This window comes from Oncorhynchus mykiss, chromosome 2 (assembly GCF_057628025.1).
Source record: "Oncorhynchus mykiss isolate SJ-2025 chromosome 2, ASM5762802v1, whole genome shotgun sequence".
NCBI lineage: Eukaryota > Metazoa > Chordata > Actinopteri > Salmoniformes > Salmonidae > Oncorhynchus > Oncorhynchus mykiss.
In genome coordinates, this window is record NC_143023.1 from 15626666 (window position 1) to 15645000 (window position 18335).

Below are 18335 nucleotides of genomic sequence, written 5' to 3' on the forward strand. Positions count from 1 at the left end.
GTCTACAGTACATGAAAAATGGTACATGATGAATATTACAGACACTGTCAGCTTTCCATTCAGTGTCTACATTACAGTACATGAACCCAGGTACATGATGAATATTACACAGAGGAGCTGTAAAAGAATCAAATGCATTTTCAATAAAGACACCAACATAAATACTCATGTAATAGCTTCTACTGCAGGTGAACTGGTACTCCTTACATATACAGTGAGAGTCCAAACTTGTTGAGGGAAAATAATCCTGCAACAACAGGAAATGTGAATTGGAATTAAATGGACATCTTCATAGAGGTTGATACATTTTTCACAAGGGAAGGGAAAATCAAGTCTGAAATTTCAAACCACAAATACACTACTAGTGTATTAAATGTAAGCTGTCGCCCCTGGAGGACAGAGAGGGGTGTGTAAAGGAGGAGGACTGAAGGTTGTTAGCGTGTGTAAAGGAGGAGAGGGTGAGCGAACCGAGAACAGGGGATAAAGGAGCAGATACTCCATATCGCTGTCTCTGTTTGGTGTATGAAAACCAAAATGGCAGAACCAAGCATGTGGCAGAACGAGTAGAGGCCAGGCCTATGTACAGACATGCGTGGTCACCTACGTGGTAAACTAGTTTGGAGCCACAGATTCTTCAAGGTAAAGCAAACCCCATGAGCTGAGTCTAAATCCACAGCAGAGAACTAGCCCCAGCCTGCTACACACTGGGACAGAACGCTGTATACTATACTGGAGCTACGCACACACCATTAAATTAACTTCGGTTTTTAACTGTTGTTTTATTTCACCTTTATTTAAACCAGGAAGTACCACAGAGATCGAGAATGTGGAGCCCTGGTCAATGAGACAGCTCCTGTAGAAAACAATCATTCAGGATATAAAATGACAACAAAACAAATCTACATTTCTAACTCTCCTGCTGTAAATCTTTGATTTAGACTAGAGCCAGATACACTTCAATAACTTTACACTTTGTTTTTATAATGTTCAATTACTAAGCAATTACTCTTATTGCATATAAATGTGTGTAATGCTTAAAATGATACATGCTTATAATTGTTAATGTCAAAATACTCATTTATTAGTAAGACATACTATGTAAATTAGTTTATTAATATATATTAATGAGCATTTTATAAAGTGCTAGCAAAGAGTCTGCTAGCTAATTGTGCAGCAGTAATACATTACAGCAGCCAGGCTATAGTCTTTGTTCCAGACATTTTAACTAGATGGCTGACTTTATAAACCCCTGTTCACACATCACTGCTTCTAGTTCATTAAAACTATAAATCCGGATTTCTATGGGAAAAGGTGACAAGCCAGGGTCCTAAATCATCTATATTAACAGCAGCCTGCTGTGTGTTGTGACTGTAGGAGCCTGGTGTTAATGTTAAATGTCAGCTGTCGCCCCTCTCGGTCCTCCACTAGACCCTCACTGCAGTAGGATGACGCCACTAGACACTGATATCGGGTCAGTTATGTTGTTCAGCCTTAATGATTAAGGATCGGGTTTGGGGAGGGTGAGCTGATCCTAGATATGTGGTTAAGAGAGCACTGTGGTGTGGTATATTGCAGAGACAGAGGTAGATTGAGGCAGTGGTCGCTTGGCCAGGTTTATGGGCCTTGGGACGGCCTATAGCTTCTCAACAGCAGCTCAGGGAAAATGGCTGAACCTAAACTAATCACACAGCCAATATCCTGCTCTGGACAGAGAGAGAGAGGAGAGGGCAGGGGAGAGAAGGAGGAGGGAGAAGAGGGAGGTGCAGGAGAGTGGGCATGAGAGCAACAACACACACACTCTGGCCCCTGGGGACCCTGTCCTGGGTGCAGTATCACAGACACACTGATGGGTTTCTGATTGGGTGGTGGTGCAGCAGAAAGTGTTTTCCTTGCCACAGAGTGTGACCCTTCCAGCTTCCCCTGAGAGAGAGAGGGGTGCAGCGGTGTTTCCCAAGCAATTTTAGGTGGTTCACAATTCCAGGGCCCCGTTCCAAATAGTTATAAAACTCTTTCTTCATTCCTTGAGGAATTTATATTTAATTGGTGAAAACAGTAGGATGGCAACGATACATTCAGTCATCCAATCACATATATGCAGGTCAGATTTCCTCAGGGAAGGGAGGAAGTATGCATTTCATAACATTTGGACCACGTTAAAATATTTGGGTTCAGTTTAAGGGATACTTTTGGATTTTGGCAATGAGGCCTAGATTTGGGCGGTATCCAGATTTTCATATCGTCATTGCGTCCTTCTCTCATCCATGGATTTACGCTATTACCGGCTAAGTACACAAGGGGGCGCCACAAAAGGGGAAAAAGCCCATTGGGCGTCTATTACCAGAATACTGACAAAATTAGCACAAGTAATAGCTAATTTCCATGGAAGCTGTTAACGAAATATATGCAAAGACAGGAAATCCAGCTCATCAGGATATACATATATTGGTAAGCGCTAACAAATATAATTGTTGATGAGTTTGGACATTTACAAGAGAATGATTCCCCGTCTCCTCCTTAATTCAGCCACTTACTAGATAACTAGCAAGTTCAACTTAGGGGTTGTGTTTTCTGCGTTTTACACAAAAGCAAAAAGATCAAACGCATAAAATAATATCTTGCAGAATTTTATGAACGCAGATCTAAAATGATTCTTATTCCAATTGCACTCCTCCACTCGGATGGGAATTCACAAACAGGCCTTCTATCAGCAGACAGCACTCAGACTTAGCTGCTTTTCTCCAGTAGCCTACTTTCTGGTAAAATGCAAGATTAACTTTAAGCAAAACATGAGCAAATGTTGCTGGCTACATTCTTTCTATGATAAACATTAGGAATGTGATGGCCATGAATTGTTAAAAAAATGTTTTTTAAAAGAACTCACTTTATCAGTGTAAGTTAATTTCCTTGTGCGGCTGCCAGCCGAATAGCGTTGCACCAATACGTTTTTTGCGAAGGAAAACAATACTTGCTCGCCCCTGATCACTCTTTGGAAGCAGAAAAACACTTGACTTTCAATATAAAACACAACGCCTGTCAATAGACAACTGGACACACCTGCTCCCGCTATCTCCTGTTGTGCTGTTAACAAACACCTGACTGGCTCAACTGTTCTGGGGAACTACGGTGACCTTTATAATGGGAAATAATGAAGAACGGTGAAATGAAGAAAGCGATCTGCTTTATTAGCTATAAATAAATGTATTGAAAAACTTAAAAGAAATAGGTAACGGTATTAAAAAAACTATTTCCAAATACCCCAGTATACATGGTATACCGCCCAAGCCTACCCCAGTATACATGGTATACCGCCCAAGCCTACCCCAGTATACATGGTATACCGCCCAAGCCTACCCCAGTATACATGGTATACCGCCCAAGCCTACCCCAGTATACATGGTATACCGCCCAAGCCTACCCCAGTATACATGGTATACCGCCCAAGCCTAATGAGGCCCTTTATCTACTTCCCCAGAGTCAGATGAACTCCTGGATACAACTTGTCTCTCTCTATGTGCAGTTTGAATGAAGTTGCTAACTAGCGTTCATTTCAGCATTGGCTCATGAAACTACCTCCAACCTCCTTAATACTGGATGCAGATACATTATAAATTGTACAAATTCTGAAGTATCCCTTTCAGGCCAATCAGATCAGTGATTGATGAACACAGCCCTGTATGTTGCTGGGGCCCCTACCTACCAGTCTGGCCGGACAGTCGGTTAGTAAGATATAGGAAACCCAGAGGTGGTGCAGCTTCCACAGCTCTAGTCTTCAATTAGCTGCTTGGTAACACCTGGATCTGCAGGTGAACCTCTCTCTGCCTGACTACTGACCCAAATCAACTCATTACACACACACACACACACACACACACACACTATACAAAACCACACTCCCATTACCAACTAAACACGTACACATGACGGTGGTTTGGAGTCAAACACACCTGTCAGCAGAATAGTTCAGTATCTAGGACCCTGTTTGAATGCTTCCTACATATAAATCACTACCACAACATGGCTAGACAAGTGAACGCAAGGATTTCCACTAGAGAACTAACAGTCATCTCAGAGCAGGGATCATTACCTCAACTAACACAGTCATGTCAGAGCAGGGATCATTACCTCAACTAACACAGTCATGTCAGAGCAGTGATCATTACCTCAACTAACAGTCATGTCAGAGCAGGGATCATTACATCAACAGTCATGTCAGAGCAGGGATCATTACCTCAACTAACACAGTCATGTCAGAGCAGGGATCATTACCTCAACTAACACAGTCATGTCAGAGCAGGGATCATTACCTCAACTAACAGTCATGTCAGAGCAGGGATCATTACATCAACAGTCATGTCAGAGCAGGGATCATTACCTCAACTAACAGTCATGTCAGAGCAGGGATCATTACCTCAACTAACACAGTCATGTCAGAGCAGTGATCATTACCTCAACTAACACAGTCATGTCAGAGCAGTGATCATTACCTCAACTAACACAGTCATGTCAGAGCAGGGATCATTACCTCAACTAACACAGTCATGTCAGAGCAGGGATCATTACCTCAACTAACACAGTCATGCCAGAGCAGGGATCATTACCTCAACTAACACAGTCATGTCAGAGCAGGGGATCATTACCTCAACTAACACAGTCATGTCAGAGCAGGGGATCATTACCTCAACTAACACAGTCATGTCAGAGCAGGGATCATTACCTCAACTAACACAGTCATGTCAGAGCAGTGATCATTACCTCAACTAACACAGTCATGTCAGAGCAGGGATCATTACCTCAACTAACACAGTCATGTCAGAGCAGGGATCATTACCTCAACTAACACAGTCATGTCAGAGCAGTGATCATTACCTCAACTAACACAGTCATGTCAGAGCAGTGATCATTACCTCAACTAACAGTCATGTCAGAGCAGGGATCATTACATCAACAGTCATGTCAGAGCAGGGATCATTACCTCAACTAACACAGTCATGTCAGAGCAGGGGATCATTACCTCAACTAACACAGTCATGTCAGAGCAGGGATCATTACCTCAACTAACACAGTCATGTCAGAGCAGGGATCATTACCTCAACTAACACAGTCATGTCAGAGCAGGGATCATTACATCAACAGTCATGTCAGAGCAGTGATCATTACCTCAACTAACACAGTCATGTCAGAGCAGGGATCATTACCTCAACTAACACAGTCATGTCAGAGCAGGGATCATTACCTCAACTAACACAGTCATGTCAGAGCAGGGATCATTACCTCAACTAACAGTCATGTCAGAGCAGGGATCATTACATCAACAGTCATGTCAGAGCAGGGGATCATTACCTCAACTAACACAGTCATGTCAGAGCAGGGGATCATTACCTCAACTAACACAGTCATGTCAGAGCAGGGATCATTACCTCAACTAACACAGTCATGTCAGAGCAGGGGATCATTACCTCAACTAACACAGTCATGTCAGAGCAGGGGATCATTACCTCAACTAACACAGTCATGTCAGAGCAGGGGATCATTACCTCAACTAACACAGTCATGTCAGAGCAGGGATCATTACCTCAACTAACACAGTCATGTCAGAGCAGGGGATCATTACCTCAACTAACACAGTCATTATTACCTCAATGAAGGAAGGAGGGAAGAATACATCTATAAAGTATTCATTCAAACTAGGTCTATTGCTTTGCCTCTTTAAAAAGAAAAAGCATCAGATGCAGTCATTTATTACCCATGTTTCAACAGCCAGGCTGTCTTCACCAGGGTATGATGAAGACGAGCGGTGGGTTATGCATTAGTAAAGGACTGGGTAATGTGGGTGGGTTGGAGAAGCTGTCAGCACAACTTGACTCATGCCTGTTGACCTGCATGGGCAGCCATCACCGTTTGAAAGGTTAGTTCTTGCATAACCGTGCAGGTGAGCATGTCAATACAGGTAAAAGCAGGGTTGGATGTTTGACATGAATGTAGGAAGGAGAAGTCCTGACTCCTGTTATAGTTAGACCTATCACACAGTTCAGTTAGGACACCACAGGGTTGGATGTTTGACATGAATGTAGGAAGGAGAAGTCCTGACTCCTGTTATAGTTAGACCTATCACACAGTTCAGTTAGGGCACCACAGGGTTGGACGTTTGACATGAATGTAGGCAGGAGAAGTCCTGACTCCTGTTATAGTTAGACCTATCACACAGTTCAGTTAGGACACCACAGGGTTGGATGTTTGACATGAATGTAGGAAGGAGAAGTCCTGACTCCTGTTATAGTTAGACCTATCACACAGTTCAGTTAGGACACCACAGGGTTGGACGTTTGAACGTTGCCCAATCTCAATGTGCTACAAGTTCATTCAAAGTGGACTAATATGCATAAACACCATGGTGTTGTCCTGTCTGTGCAGTAGGCTAATGCAAAAGAACGTGGGCTACTCATGCAGAAACGTGAGATAATGGGAGAGTGAAGTTCATGGACTTGTTCCAAATGAGCAATGCATAAACTCTACCAAATAAACAATCCCTAAACTATTCTCTCCAGCTTCAGAGCAGCGGGGAGGATTCCCTGGTTGTTCTAGAAACACTTAGCTCACCTAGTGTTGGTGGAGTTCCAGTAGACGACGTGTCTCTTGGCCGAAGCTGTGCACGCGATGTTGAGCAGGAAAACGGTAGTTCTCCAAACCGTGACAGCTCCCGGACTCCAACCGCACGTCATCACGGTTAGCGGGCGAGGCAGGCGACCCACGGAAAGACAGCACGAGGGGACCGGGTGGGAGTGGTTGGTTGAAAGAATTCCGTGACAGGTAGACTAGTGGCCCCGGTTAACGCAGAGTAGAATCACCTTTACTGACGCAATATTCCCGTTCAAACGTTCTCAAACTAAGTCACCAAAATACCTTCCTTTCGGGGTACATCCTATGTGGAAGCCGTTGTTGCATGGTGAATAAAGTCAAACGATGGAGAGACTCTTCAAAAGCTGAACACAAAGTCAGATAGTTTGGTAAAGTTGCTGCCTGATACTGAAAAGGATAGCCTCCTTTATTCTGCTGCGGCACAACTTATTTCCTTATGTCAAAAATACACTTTTAAAAGTACACTAACTTACCGAGTATATGCCTAAAGTTAACTTGCAAGTTGTTGATAATCACCTGCTGAACTATGAGTATGCTAGGTTAAAATAGCAGCGTTTTCCGAATTAGAGTTGATAGGTGTCAATGGGTCCTGTCTGGAGCGCTGTGATTTGGGTTGGGAGGAGCACCCGCGAGAGGGGCGAGGGAGGGACCCAGGAAACTTTAAACCAATCAGTGGAACGCATGGGCAGTGTCAACATTCCATAGTTTTTTAGAGGTGTGAGGTGCGCCGACTTGTGTGAGATGAGGGTGTGGTGCATCAAATGTCTTCCTCTCCTCTTCTTCCCTTAAGAGTCTGAACAGCAGAAGGCAAAGAAAGTGCAAAATTATGCTGAAGTTTTATTAAAATATAGGTGGTACAAAATGATGGTTGCCAAAATATTTAGAAAAAAGACTGACAAGACAAAGAACAATATGAAAGAAAACGAATAGACCTATGCCACCTGGCATTCCTGCCAAAATACTTACAGTACTTCAGTTGGCACAGGTGGGAGTCTACCCCAGGCCCCCATGTCCAGTCTGGAGCATGAAGTCATGAGCTCTGCTGGTTGACTAGTGCTTAGCAACCTAGCGGTGCCAAAAACCCCACAAAGTATCTCAGAGGAGAAGTACTAATCTAGGATCTGTCCATATAACTAAAAGTTCAAACTGATCTTAGATGCTTTGTGAATATGGGCCCAGGTTTTTTTCAGATGGCCGTTTTGGCCTTTAAAAATAGTTTATTATGATCAAGTTCAATCCCCACATTGAATTATTTTATAGTACGCTACAAATGGAGATGTTTAATTCAATAGTGATCCATTCTGACTACTAAATTAGTCACACAGAACCATGTGCCGACACAGACCAATCCACGCTCTTTGCACATGCACCTAAGAGGGTGTGGTGTGCTATCCAGGTGAGAGGGCGGAGTCAACGAGCCTGTCAAGAAGAGATGGAGGGGCTGACCAATGTCTGAGGGGCTGAGAGAGGATGACAGAGGATGGCCGTGGAGATGGAGGGGCTGAACAATCTCTGAGGGGCTGAGAGAGGATGACAGAGGATGGCCGTGGAGATGGAGGGGCTGACCAATGTCTGAGGGGCTGAGAGAGGATGACAGAGGATGGCTGTGGAGATGGAGGGGCTGAACAATCTCTGAGGGGCTGAGAGAGGATGACAGAGGATGGCTGTGGAGATGGAGGGGCTGACCAATGTCTGAGGGGCTGAGAGAGGATGACAGAGGATGGCTGTGGAGATGGAGGGGCTGACCAATGTCTGAGGGGCTGAGAGAGGATGACAGAGGATGGCTGTGGAGATGGAGGATTGGCTCACACTATGTTTGAAATAATTGAATAGATTTTAAATTCTAAACTCCGGTGTATGTCTGAGGTTATTCTTTATGATGACAAAATGACACAGTTCCAGAAATGATAAAGATAGTTTACAAACATAAACAAACATAGAATCGAGATGAAATCATTTCTCATTTATATAAGGACCCCTTTTTAAGGTTTTACAGAGAGTCACCATGCCATCATGTCCTGCATTTAACTGTACTAATCGTCACTCCAAACCAGCATGTCCTGCATTTAACTGTACTGATCGTCACTCCAAACCAGGATGTCCTGCATTTAACTGTACTGATCGTCACTCCAAACCAGCATGTCCTGCATTTAACTGTACTGATCGTCACTCCAAACCAGCATGTCCTGCATTTAACTGTACTGATCGTCACTCCAAACCAGCATGTCCTGCATTTAACTGTACTGATCGTCACTCCAAACCAGCATGTCCTGCATTTAACTGTACTGATCGTCACTCCAAACCAGCATGTCCTGCATTTAACTGTACTGATCGTCACTCCAAACCAGGATGTCCTGCATTTAACTGTACTAATCGTCACTCCAAAGAGTCTAATCTTCATTATTTCCGGTAAGTCAGTTGTAATTCTGGTTAATATTGTTCATATTTGCTGTCTGTTTTGTTTTTCAATGTTTAACTGGCTAAGTTCTAGATAACTCTGAAGCAGGCCAAATGCATGCTAGCAGATACCCATAGACTTCCAGTCAAGAAGGAGGAATGAGGAAGAGATGAAGACCTGCAATGAGGTGAAGAACACCGTCCAGAACAGAGTTTAGTGGAGGTGCAGGACCTCTGCTCCACTGGGAGCTGAAAGGATTACGTCTAGTAAGTCAAGAAATGAATACACATTATATTGTGTGTGTGTGTGTGTGTGTGTGTGTGTGTGTGTGTGTGTGTGTGTGTGTGTGTGTGTGTGTGTGTGTGTGTGTGTGTGTGTGTGTGTGTGTCAATCTCTTTTTGATGGCATTCTTGTGCATCTGATGTTATGATTGGATTTCAATAAAAGCTGGTTGCTTTTATGAAAGCAATTTGAAATGCAATTCCAGACTTCAAATATTAGGTTTACTACAGTGGATGGATAAATTCCATCACAAGTTAGATATCATGCATGGCTACATTGACTGTGACCTCACCTTTAGACTGTAATGCAGTCTGTAATGCAGGCTTACAGTATATTAGTCTATCAAGCAGCAAGATAGACAGCACAGCCGGATGCAAGATAAGTAATCTATCACACACACACACACACACACACACACACACACACACACACACACACACACACACACACACACACACACACACAGTAATCACAGTCAAAGATAGGCTATGCTTCGAAAAGCAGTTTCCAGAAAAATCACACTTTCTTCCTGTCTCATCTCTCTTCTCTCCCGGCCATAGTTACTGTTTGTAACCTTCTTCCTCATTTATGTTGAGGTTTGTGTAGTGGATGTGTGTGTGTGTTGTGGGTATTAATTCTCCTGTTGACAGTGGGCCCCAGGGTATGGTGTAGTAACACTAATCACCTTCTACCTCCGTGGGCGAGAGCCACCGGTGGTCCTCTATAATTATCTGTGCGTGTTTGAGTGTGTGTGTGTGTGTGTGTGTGTGTGTGTGTGTGTGTGAGAGAGAGAGAGCGAGGGTGCATGGTACTAACTTCTCCTAGTGTGTTTGCTCCATCCCTCATGCAGACAGTTACATGGCTAACGTTGTGTTATTAGGAGGGTCCTGTCTCTCTTCCTGTGTGTGTGAAGAACAAAACATGTGTGTGAGTGTGTGTGTGACGCCAGGTCTCATTAGCTCACTTCCTGATCATGAATTTCCCATGATGCCTCTGTGGTCCGGTGTTGCTAATTTGTTCACTGTGTGTTGTAGCGCACCCCCAGCAACATTAATTCAAATCAAATTGTATTTGTCACATGAGCCGAATACAACAGGTGTTACCTAGACCTTACAGGGAAATGCTTACTTACAAGCCCTTAACCAACAATTCAGTTTTAAGAGAATACCTATAAAAAAAGTAAGAGATAAGAATTACAAATAATTCAGGAGCAGCAGTAAATAACAATAGTGGGGCTATATATGGGGGGTACCGGTACAGAGTCAATGTGTGGGGGCACCGGTGTCGAGGTGATATGTACATGTAGGTAGAGAGAGTGAGAGAGTGAGAGAGAGAGAGAGAGAGAGAGAGAGAGAGAGAGAGAGAGAGAGAGAGAAAGAGAGAGAGAGAGAGAGAGATTTGCCCCAACAGAGTATAGCTCCCTCAGCAACAAAGCCCACAGAGTAGCAGGCTGATGCACACTCAGGAGGGTATTTCTCTAGCCTGATCAGGATGGTTAGTGTTTCTCTCACCCACAGAGTAGCAGGCTGATGCACACTCAGGAGGGTATTTCTCTAGCCTGATCAGGATGGTTAATGTTTCTCTCACCCACAGAGTAGCAGGCTGATGCACACTCAGGAGGGTATTTCTCTAGCCTGATCAGGATGGTTAATGTTTCTCTCACCCACAGAGTAGCAGGCTGATGCACACTCAGGAGGGTATTTCTCTAGCCTGATCAGGATGGTTAGTGTTTCTCTCACCCACAGAGTAGCAGGCTGATGCACACTCAGGAGGGTATTTCTCTAGCCTGATCAGGATGGTTAGTGTTTCTCTCACCCACAGAGTAGCAGGCTGATGCACACTCAGGAGGGTATTTCTCTAGCCTGATCAGGATGGTTAGTGTTTCTCTCACCCACAGAGTAGCAGGCTGATGCACACTCAGGAGGGTATTTCTCTAGCCTGATCAGGATGGTTAGTGTTTCTCTCACCCACAGAGTAGCAGGCTGATGCACACTCAGGAGGGTATTTCTCTAGCCTGATCAGGATGGTTAGTGTTTCTCTCACCCACAGAGTAGCAGGCTGATGCACACTCAGGAGGGTATTTCTCTAGCCTGATCAGGATGGTTAGTGTTTCTCTCACCCACAGAGTAGCAGGCTGATGCACACTCAGGAGGGTATTTCTCTAGCCTGATCAGGATGGTTTGTGTTTCTCTCACCCACAGAGTAGCAGGCTGATGCACACTCAGGAGGGTATTTCTCTAGCCTGATCAGGATGGTTATATCGAGAGATGGTGTTTCTCTCTCTCCTTCTCTCACAGTCTTTTCTGGCACAAAGCAGTTCAGCTCTCGGGTCAGGTTCTTCAACTGAAAGTTTAACAGAATTGCAGAAGCAATTGTGAAGAGGGTTATTTCACAGCAGAAGTTCCCAACACGTGTCCTTAGTCCCTTCTTCATTGGTCAGACAGACGATGTTGTCCATGTTGTCCTTGGACAGCCATCTCTTCTTCTGTCCTGGGGGCTCCACTCTACTGCTTGTGTTATTATGCTGTTGGGCTGTTGTTTTCTCAGGTGTTCAATCCATATCCATCTTCCCAGTCCCAGTCGGTTAGCTATTAGCTACGGGCCAGATATTGATTATATAATGAGCGTAAACAGCCTGGAGTCTGTTGTTGTTGTTGTTGTTGTTGTGTGATTAGTAACATGTTATGGTGGTAGAGGTTTAGGAAAGTGGAGCCAATTCAGACGACTCAAATCCTCTTGTCACCACATTTGGCCCCATTTCTCTCTCTCTCTCTCTCTCTCTCTCCTACTCTCTCTCTCTCTCCTATTCTCTCCCTCTCTCTCCTTCTCTCTCTCCTCCCTCTCTCTCCTTCTCTCTCTCTCTCTCTCTCTCTCACTTTCTCTCTCTCTCTCTCTCTCCTCTCTCATTCTCTCTCTCTCTCCTTCTCTCTCTCTCTCTCTCTCTCTCTCTCTCTCTCTCTCCTTCTCTCTCTCTATCTCTCTCTCGTTTACTTCGTTCCTGTTGTACAGTGATGTCAGGGAGCCATAATCCTGTTATCTGCACACACACAGGCTGACACCACGCCACTAGCCAGAGCTGTAATCATCTACCCTGTACACATACACACACACACACACACACACACACACACACACACACACACACACACACACACACACACACACACACACACACACACACACACACACACACACACACACACACACACACACACACACACACACTGAGCCACTCGCCGAAGCAGTAATCAACTAGCCACAGTGTGATCATGTTTTCTCCCCATCTTGCTAACCTGCACAGTACTTCTCTGTCTGATCCCTCTACCTAATCTTTGTTATGCCCCCTCTCCAGCCGGGTCACTAGAAATACACAGATTTCAGACGTTTGAAAAGGGCCTGAGAACGTAGATATATATGCCTTCCTCACTCACAAAAAAGAAATAAAAGCCTGGCACTGGGCCCAAACTCCTGATACTAGGAGACAAAGCCCGCGGCTCAGACCACTGACCTACGCTACTTCACAATGATCTAACTAGCCATGAGACTGCTAAGAATACTGATGATACCTGATGTTAATAATGCATTGTTTTTCATAATTTTGTTTTAAGCCTTCCCCAAAACATAACCCTAACCTTAACTACTTGGAATGAATGCCTAAACTGAAGGAATTAATGCATCAAAAACATTAATCCATAAAATGTCAAATTTCAAAGGGGAGTTTACAGCACTAATGCCCCCCCCCCCTCTCTCTCTCTCTCTCTCTCTCTCTCTCTCTGTTCTTCACCCTTCCATCATAATCTACCTCTTCCACAAGCCTAACATAGATTTATGTTACAAATAATAACCATGGAGAATAAATGAACCAAACCTCAATGGAGAGAACGAGAGGAGTTGATATGATGAAATCCTAGAGAAATGCTGCTTCTGTCACAATGTGGAGAATGCTCCCTGTCCTCCCACATGCACCACACACTTTCCTTTCTCTCTCTCTCTCCCTCTCGCGCTCTCTCATGTTCTCTCCCCTTTTCCGTCTTTCTCCCTTTCTTACTCTCTCTGGAACTTTTAAAGTACATTGCATGTGGCTCTAGTTTTGTGTTCCTTCCCTCCCTTTCCCCCCCTTTCTCTATTTCCCCCCCCCCTTCTCTATGTCTCCCCTTTCTCCCCCTTTCTCTCTTTCTCCCCCCCTTCTCTCTTTCTTCCCCTTTCTCTCTTTCTCGTCCCCTTTCTCCTCCTTTCTCTCTTTCTCCCCCTTCTCTCATTCTCCCCTTTCTCCCCCTTGCTCTCTTTCTCCCCCTTGCTCTCTTTCTCCTCCCCTTTCTCTCTTTCTCCCCTTTCTCCCCCTTTCTCCCCTTGCTCTCTTTCTACTCCCCTTTCTCTCTTTCTCCCCTTTCTCCCCCTTGCTGTCTTTCTCCCCCCCTTTCTCTCTTTCTCCCCTTTCTCCCCCTTGCTCTCTTTCTACTCCCATTTCTCCCCCTTTCTCTCTTTCTCCCCCTTGCTCTCTTTCTCCTCCCCTTTCTCTCTTTCTCCCCTTTCTCCCCCTTTCTCCCCCTTGCTCTCTTTCTACTCCCCTTTCTCTCTTTCTCCCCTTTCTCCCTCTTGCTGTCTTTCTCCCCTTTCTCCCCCTTTCTCTCTTTCTCCCCTTTCTCCCCCTTTCTCTCTCTCCCCTTTCTCCCCTTGCTCTCTTTCTCCCCCTGCTCTCTTTCTCCCCCTTGCTCTCTTTCTACTCCCCTTGCTCTCTTTCTACTCCCCTTGCTCTCTTTCTACTCCCCTTTCTCTCTTTCTACTCCCCTTGCTCTCTTTCTACTCCCCTTTCTCTCTTTCTACTCCCCTTGCTCTCTTTCTACTCCCCTTGCTCTCTTTCTACTCCCCTTTCTCTCTTTCTACTCCCCTTGCTCTCTTTCTACTTCCCTTGCTCTCTTTCTACTTCCCTTGCTCCCCCTTTCTCTCTTTATACTCCCCTTGCTCTCTTTCTACTCCCCTTGCTCTCTTTCTACTCCCCTTTCTCTCTTTCTACTCCCCTTGCTCTCTTTCTACTTCCCTTTCTCTCTTTCTACTCCCCTTTCTCTCTTTCTACTCCCCTTGCTCTCTTTCTACTTCCCTTGCTCCCCCTTTCTCTCTTTCTACTCCACTTGCTCTCTTTCTACTCCCCATTCTATCTTTCTCCTCTTTCTCCCCCTTTCTCTCTTTCTCCTCTTTCTCCACCTTTCTCTCTTTCTGTATTTCTCACCGTTTCCTTTAGTAAAGCACATTATGTGGGCTCTATATTGGTGTATAGTTTTCGTCCCTTCCCCTCTCCCTCTGTCTCTCTCACTCAGTTCTGTAATTACAGTTCTGGACTCAAGCAGTGATGGTAAATGCTTTTTCTTTCTCTCTCTCCATCTCCCTCCCTCTCTTTCTCCATCTCTCTCATCTCCTTCCCTCTCTCTCGGCCTCTCTCACTCTCCCGCCAGCAAATTACCTCCTGGTTACCATAGAGATGTGTTTACTAAATGCATTTAGCCTCTTTCATACATCCCCCCCTCTGTCCTCCTTCCTCTCTCCCTCGGTCTTTTCTCCTCTTTCTGATTTCTGCTTCCCTCCCTCGTTTTGTACGAACCACCTCTCTTTTGTGTCTGCTCTCATTTGATCCCCCTCTCTCTCCCCCCATCTCTCTCTTGCTGTTGGAGGAGGCATTTTAACACTTTTAGTAGCAAACTGTCAGTTATTTAGATGTTAAGAAGAGTGGAGGAGTGACTGTGTTGGATACATGCTCTGTGTAGTTAGCAGGCCTATATTGTAGTTGTTTTGTGTGTGTCTCCAGATAAATATATGGCCTGTTGTAGTAATGAAGCCGTTTTCCAGAAGACAGTTTGTGTTATCTCAGGCTGTTGACAGCACAAGTGGTTCAAACTAAATACACCACTTACAGAAATGCACTAATCTGATTGTTTGTTCTCTCCCATTTCTCCTCAAGGACAAGGATACAGTCTTCAGTCTCTCTCCTTCATATGTATGTATCTCTCTCTCCTTTATGTGTACATACAGTGGGGAGAACAAGTATTTGATACACTGCCGATTTTGCAGGTTTTCCTACTTACAAAGCATGTAGAGGTCTGTAATTTTTATCATATGAACACTTCAACTGCGAGAGACGGAATCTAAAACCAAAATCCAGATAATCACATTGTCTGATTTTTAAGTAATTAATTAGCATTTTAAGGCATGACATAAGTATTTGATACATCAGAAAAGTAGAACTTAATATTTGGTACAGAAACCTTTGTTTGCAATTACAGAGATCATACGTTTCCTGTAGTTCTTGACCAGGTTTGCACACACTGCAGCAGGGATTTTGGCCCAGTCCTCCATACAGACCGTCTCCAGATTCTTCAGGTTTCGGGGCTGTCGCTGGGCAATACGGACTTTCGCTCCCTCCAAAGATGTTCTATTGGGTTCAGGTCTGGAGACTGGCTAGGCCACTCCAGGACCTTGAGATGCTTCTTACGGAGCCACTCTTTAGTTGCCCTGGCTGTGTGTTTCGGGTCATTGTCATTCTGGAAGACCCAACCACGACCCATCTTCAATGCTCTTACTGAGGGAAGGAGGTTGTTGGCCAAGATCTCACGATACATGGCCCCATCCATCCTCCCCTCAATACGGTGCAGTCGTCCTGTCCCCTGCAGAAAAGCATCCCCAAAGAATGATGTTTCCACCTCCATGCTTCATGGTTGGGATGGTGTTCTTGGGGTTGTACTCATCCTTCTTCTTCCTCCAAACACGGCGAGTGGAGTTTAGACCAAAAAGCTATATTTTTGTCTCATCAGACCACATGACCTTCTCCCATTCCTCCTCTGGATCATCCAGATGGTCATTGGCAAACTTCAGACGGGCCTGGACATGCGCTGGCTTGAGCAGGGGGACCTTGCGTGCGCTACAGGATTTTAATCCATGACGGCGTAGTGTGTTACTAATGGTTTTCTTTGAGACTGTGGTCCCAGCTCTCTTCAGGTCATTGACCAGGTCCTGCCGTGTAGTTCTGGGCTGATCCCTCACCTTCCTCATGATCATTGATGCCCCACGAGGTGAGATCTTGCATGGAGCCCTGATGTCCTTACACAGCTCTCTGGTCTTGGCCATTGTGGAGAGGTTGGAGTCTGTTTGATTGAGTGTGTGGACAGGTGTCTTTTATACAGGTAACGAGTTCAAACAAGTGCAGTTAATACAGGTAATGAGTGGATTGTTTGCCATTACAGAGATCATACGTTTCCTGTAGTTCTTGACCAGGAGCCTCCTCCACGTCTCCTGGTAGCGCCTCCATGCTCTGGACACTACGCTGACAGACACAGCAAACCTTCTTGTCACAGCTTGACTTGGAGTTACATTGTGTTGTTTAAGTGTTCCCTTTATTTTTTTGAGCAGTGTATATATCTCTGTCTCTCTACCTCTCTTTCTCTATCTCTCTCGATATTTCTCTCCCTCAATGTCTTTCTTTATCTTTCTCTCTCGCTGTCTCTCTCTCTCTCTCTCGCTCTCTCTCTCTCTCTCTGTCTCTCTCTCTCTCTATCTCTCTCTCTCTCTCTCTTTCTCTCTCTCTCTCTCTCTCTCTCTCTCTCTGTCTCTCTCTCTGTCTCTCTCTCTCTCTCTCTCTCTACCTCCCCCTATTTAACGTCCTGTTTGCAGCCTATAATGTAACCTTTATATGAGGTAGTGACTCAACAACATCTCACCCATAACAGATGTGAGACTGGTAATAAAGAAATACTGCCACTCAGTTATGGTGAAATCCTCTGTAACTCTTCACATGTGTTTGTTGAGGTTTCTATGAGGACCACCTTTTTAAATACAAACTATCAGTGTCTGTGTTTCTCCATGGATGTATGTGTTTATGATGTTTTGTGTGTGTACAGTATGTGTATGTGTACTGTGTGTATATGTGACGGTGTGTGTGTACAGTATGTGTGAGTGTGTGCTGTGTGTATGTGACAATGTGAGTGTACAGTATGTGTATGTGTATGTGTGTATATGTGACGGTGTGTGTGTACAGTATGTGCATGTGTGTTGTGTGTATATGTGACGGTGTGTGGGTTTTGGTGAGTGAGGATCTGATGGGGATTTTAGCAGACACGTTTCTGTCGCTAGGAACTGAAAGCTATTTAATTATTCCCTTTTGGGACATTTAAATGGGCCGAACCACTTAAAATTATGGGATAGAGATGAAAATGCAGATTTCCATCAATGACTTTTTTCCCATCAACGTTTTCCTGTGAGTTATTACTGCGGAATGAGACACCAGCAGTGTGTGTGTGTGTGTGTGTGTGTGTGTGTGTGTGTGTGTGTGTGTGTGTGTGTGTGTGTGTGTGTGTGTGTGTGTGTGTGTGTGTGTGTGTGTGTGTGTGTGTGTGTGTGTGTGTGTGTGTGTGAGTGACAGAGACTCCCTTGACTTTGTTATTTTAAATGAATTATGTAAGCATTTCATTAAAATGAAAACGTGCACTGTGTTTTCTTCTAAACCCAATCCATGTTCCCTAGGTAACTCAGTCTTCATATGCCTGCCTAATTGCTCTAGGAAGAAATGTAAATAAAACACATGTTGTTCCTGGACTACAGCAGCCAGTTCATAATGACATTATTTTAATAAACATTATCTCAAAGCCAGACTGAGAAGGTACAGTTGACGGGAACATACAGTATGATAGAAAACATGTGTCTAATTCCCGGGCTGCGTTCTGAAAGTTAGTTCTGAATGTAACATAACCCTACGAATTTACGGTCAGATTGCTGTTATTGTCTATCTGCTGTTCCATTTGAGGTCTCCATATCTGTCTGTTTGTCTGTTTATCCTCATCTCCTCTCGTCCTCTCTTCTCTTCCCTTCACTCATTACAGAGATGGGGGAAAAGTGATATCTTTCTAATGATTACCCTCTCCTCCTCTCCCCCTCTCCCCCTCTCTCTGTCAGTAAATGAGGGGAAGTGATATGGTTCTCTAATGACCAGTGTGAATAATAGGGATCTAAATAAAGGCTCAGTTTAGTGTTAGAA

At 44.5% G+C, this 18335-nt stretch overlaps 1 protein-coding gene across 2 annotated transcripts in view; it reads right to left on the reverse strand.

Annotated features, from left to right (window-relative positions):
- Window positions 1–7266, reverse strand: part of LOC110536191 (ephrin-A4) — a 145163-nt gene extending 137897 nt beyond the window's left edge. Inside the window, exon 1 of one of the 2 annotated variants that reach the window (XM_036939585.2) lies at window positions 6598–7266. In XM_036939585.2, the coding sequence (XP_036795480.1) occupies window positions 6598–6719 (122 nt within the window). In that variant the 5' untranslated portion in view covers window positions 6720–7266. The remainder of the gene's footprint in view (window positions 1–6597) is intronic. The other variant, XM_036939603.2, reaches the window with a different exon arrangement.
- Between the last annotated feature and the right edge of the window lie 11069 nt (window positions 7267–18335).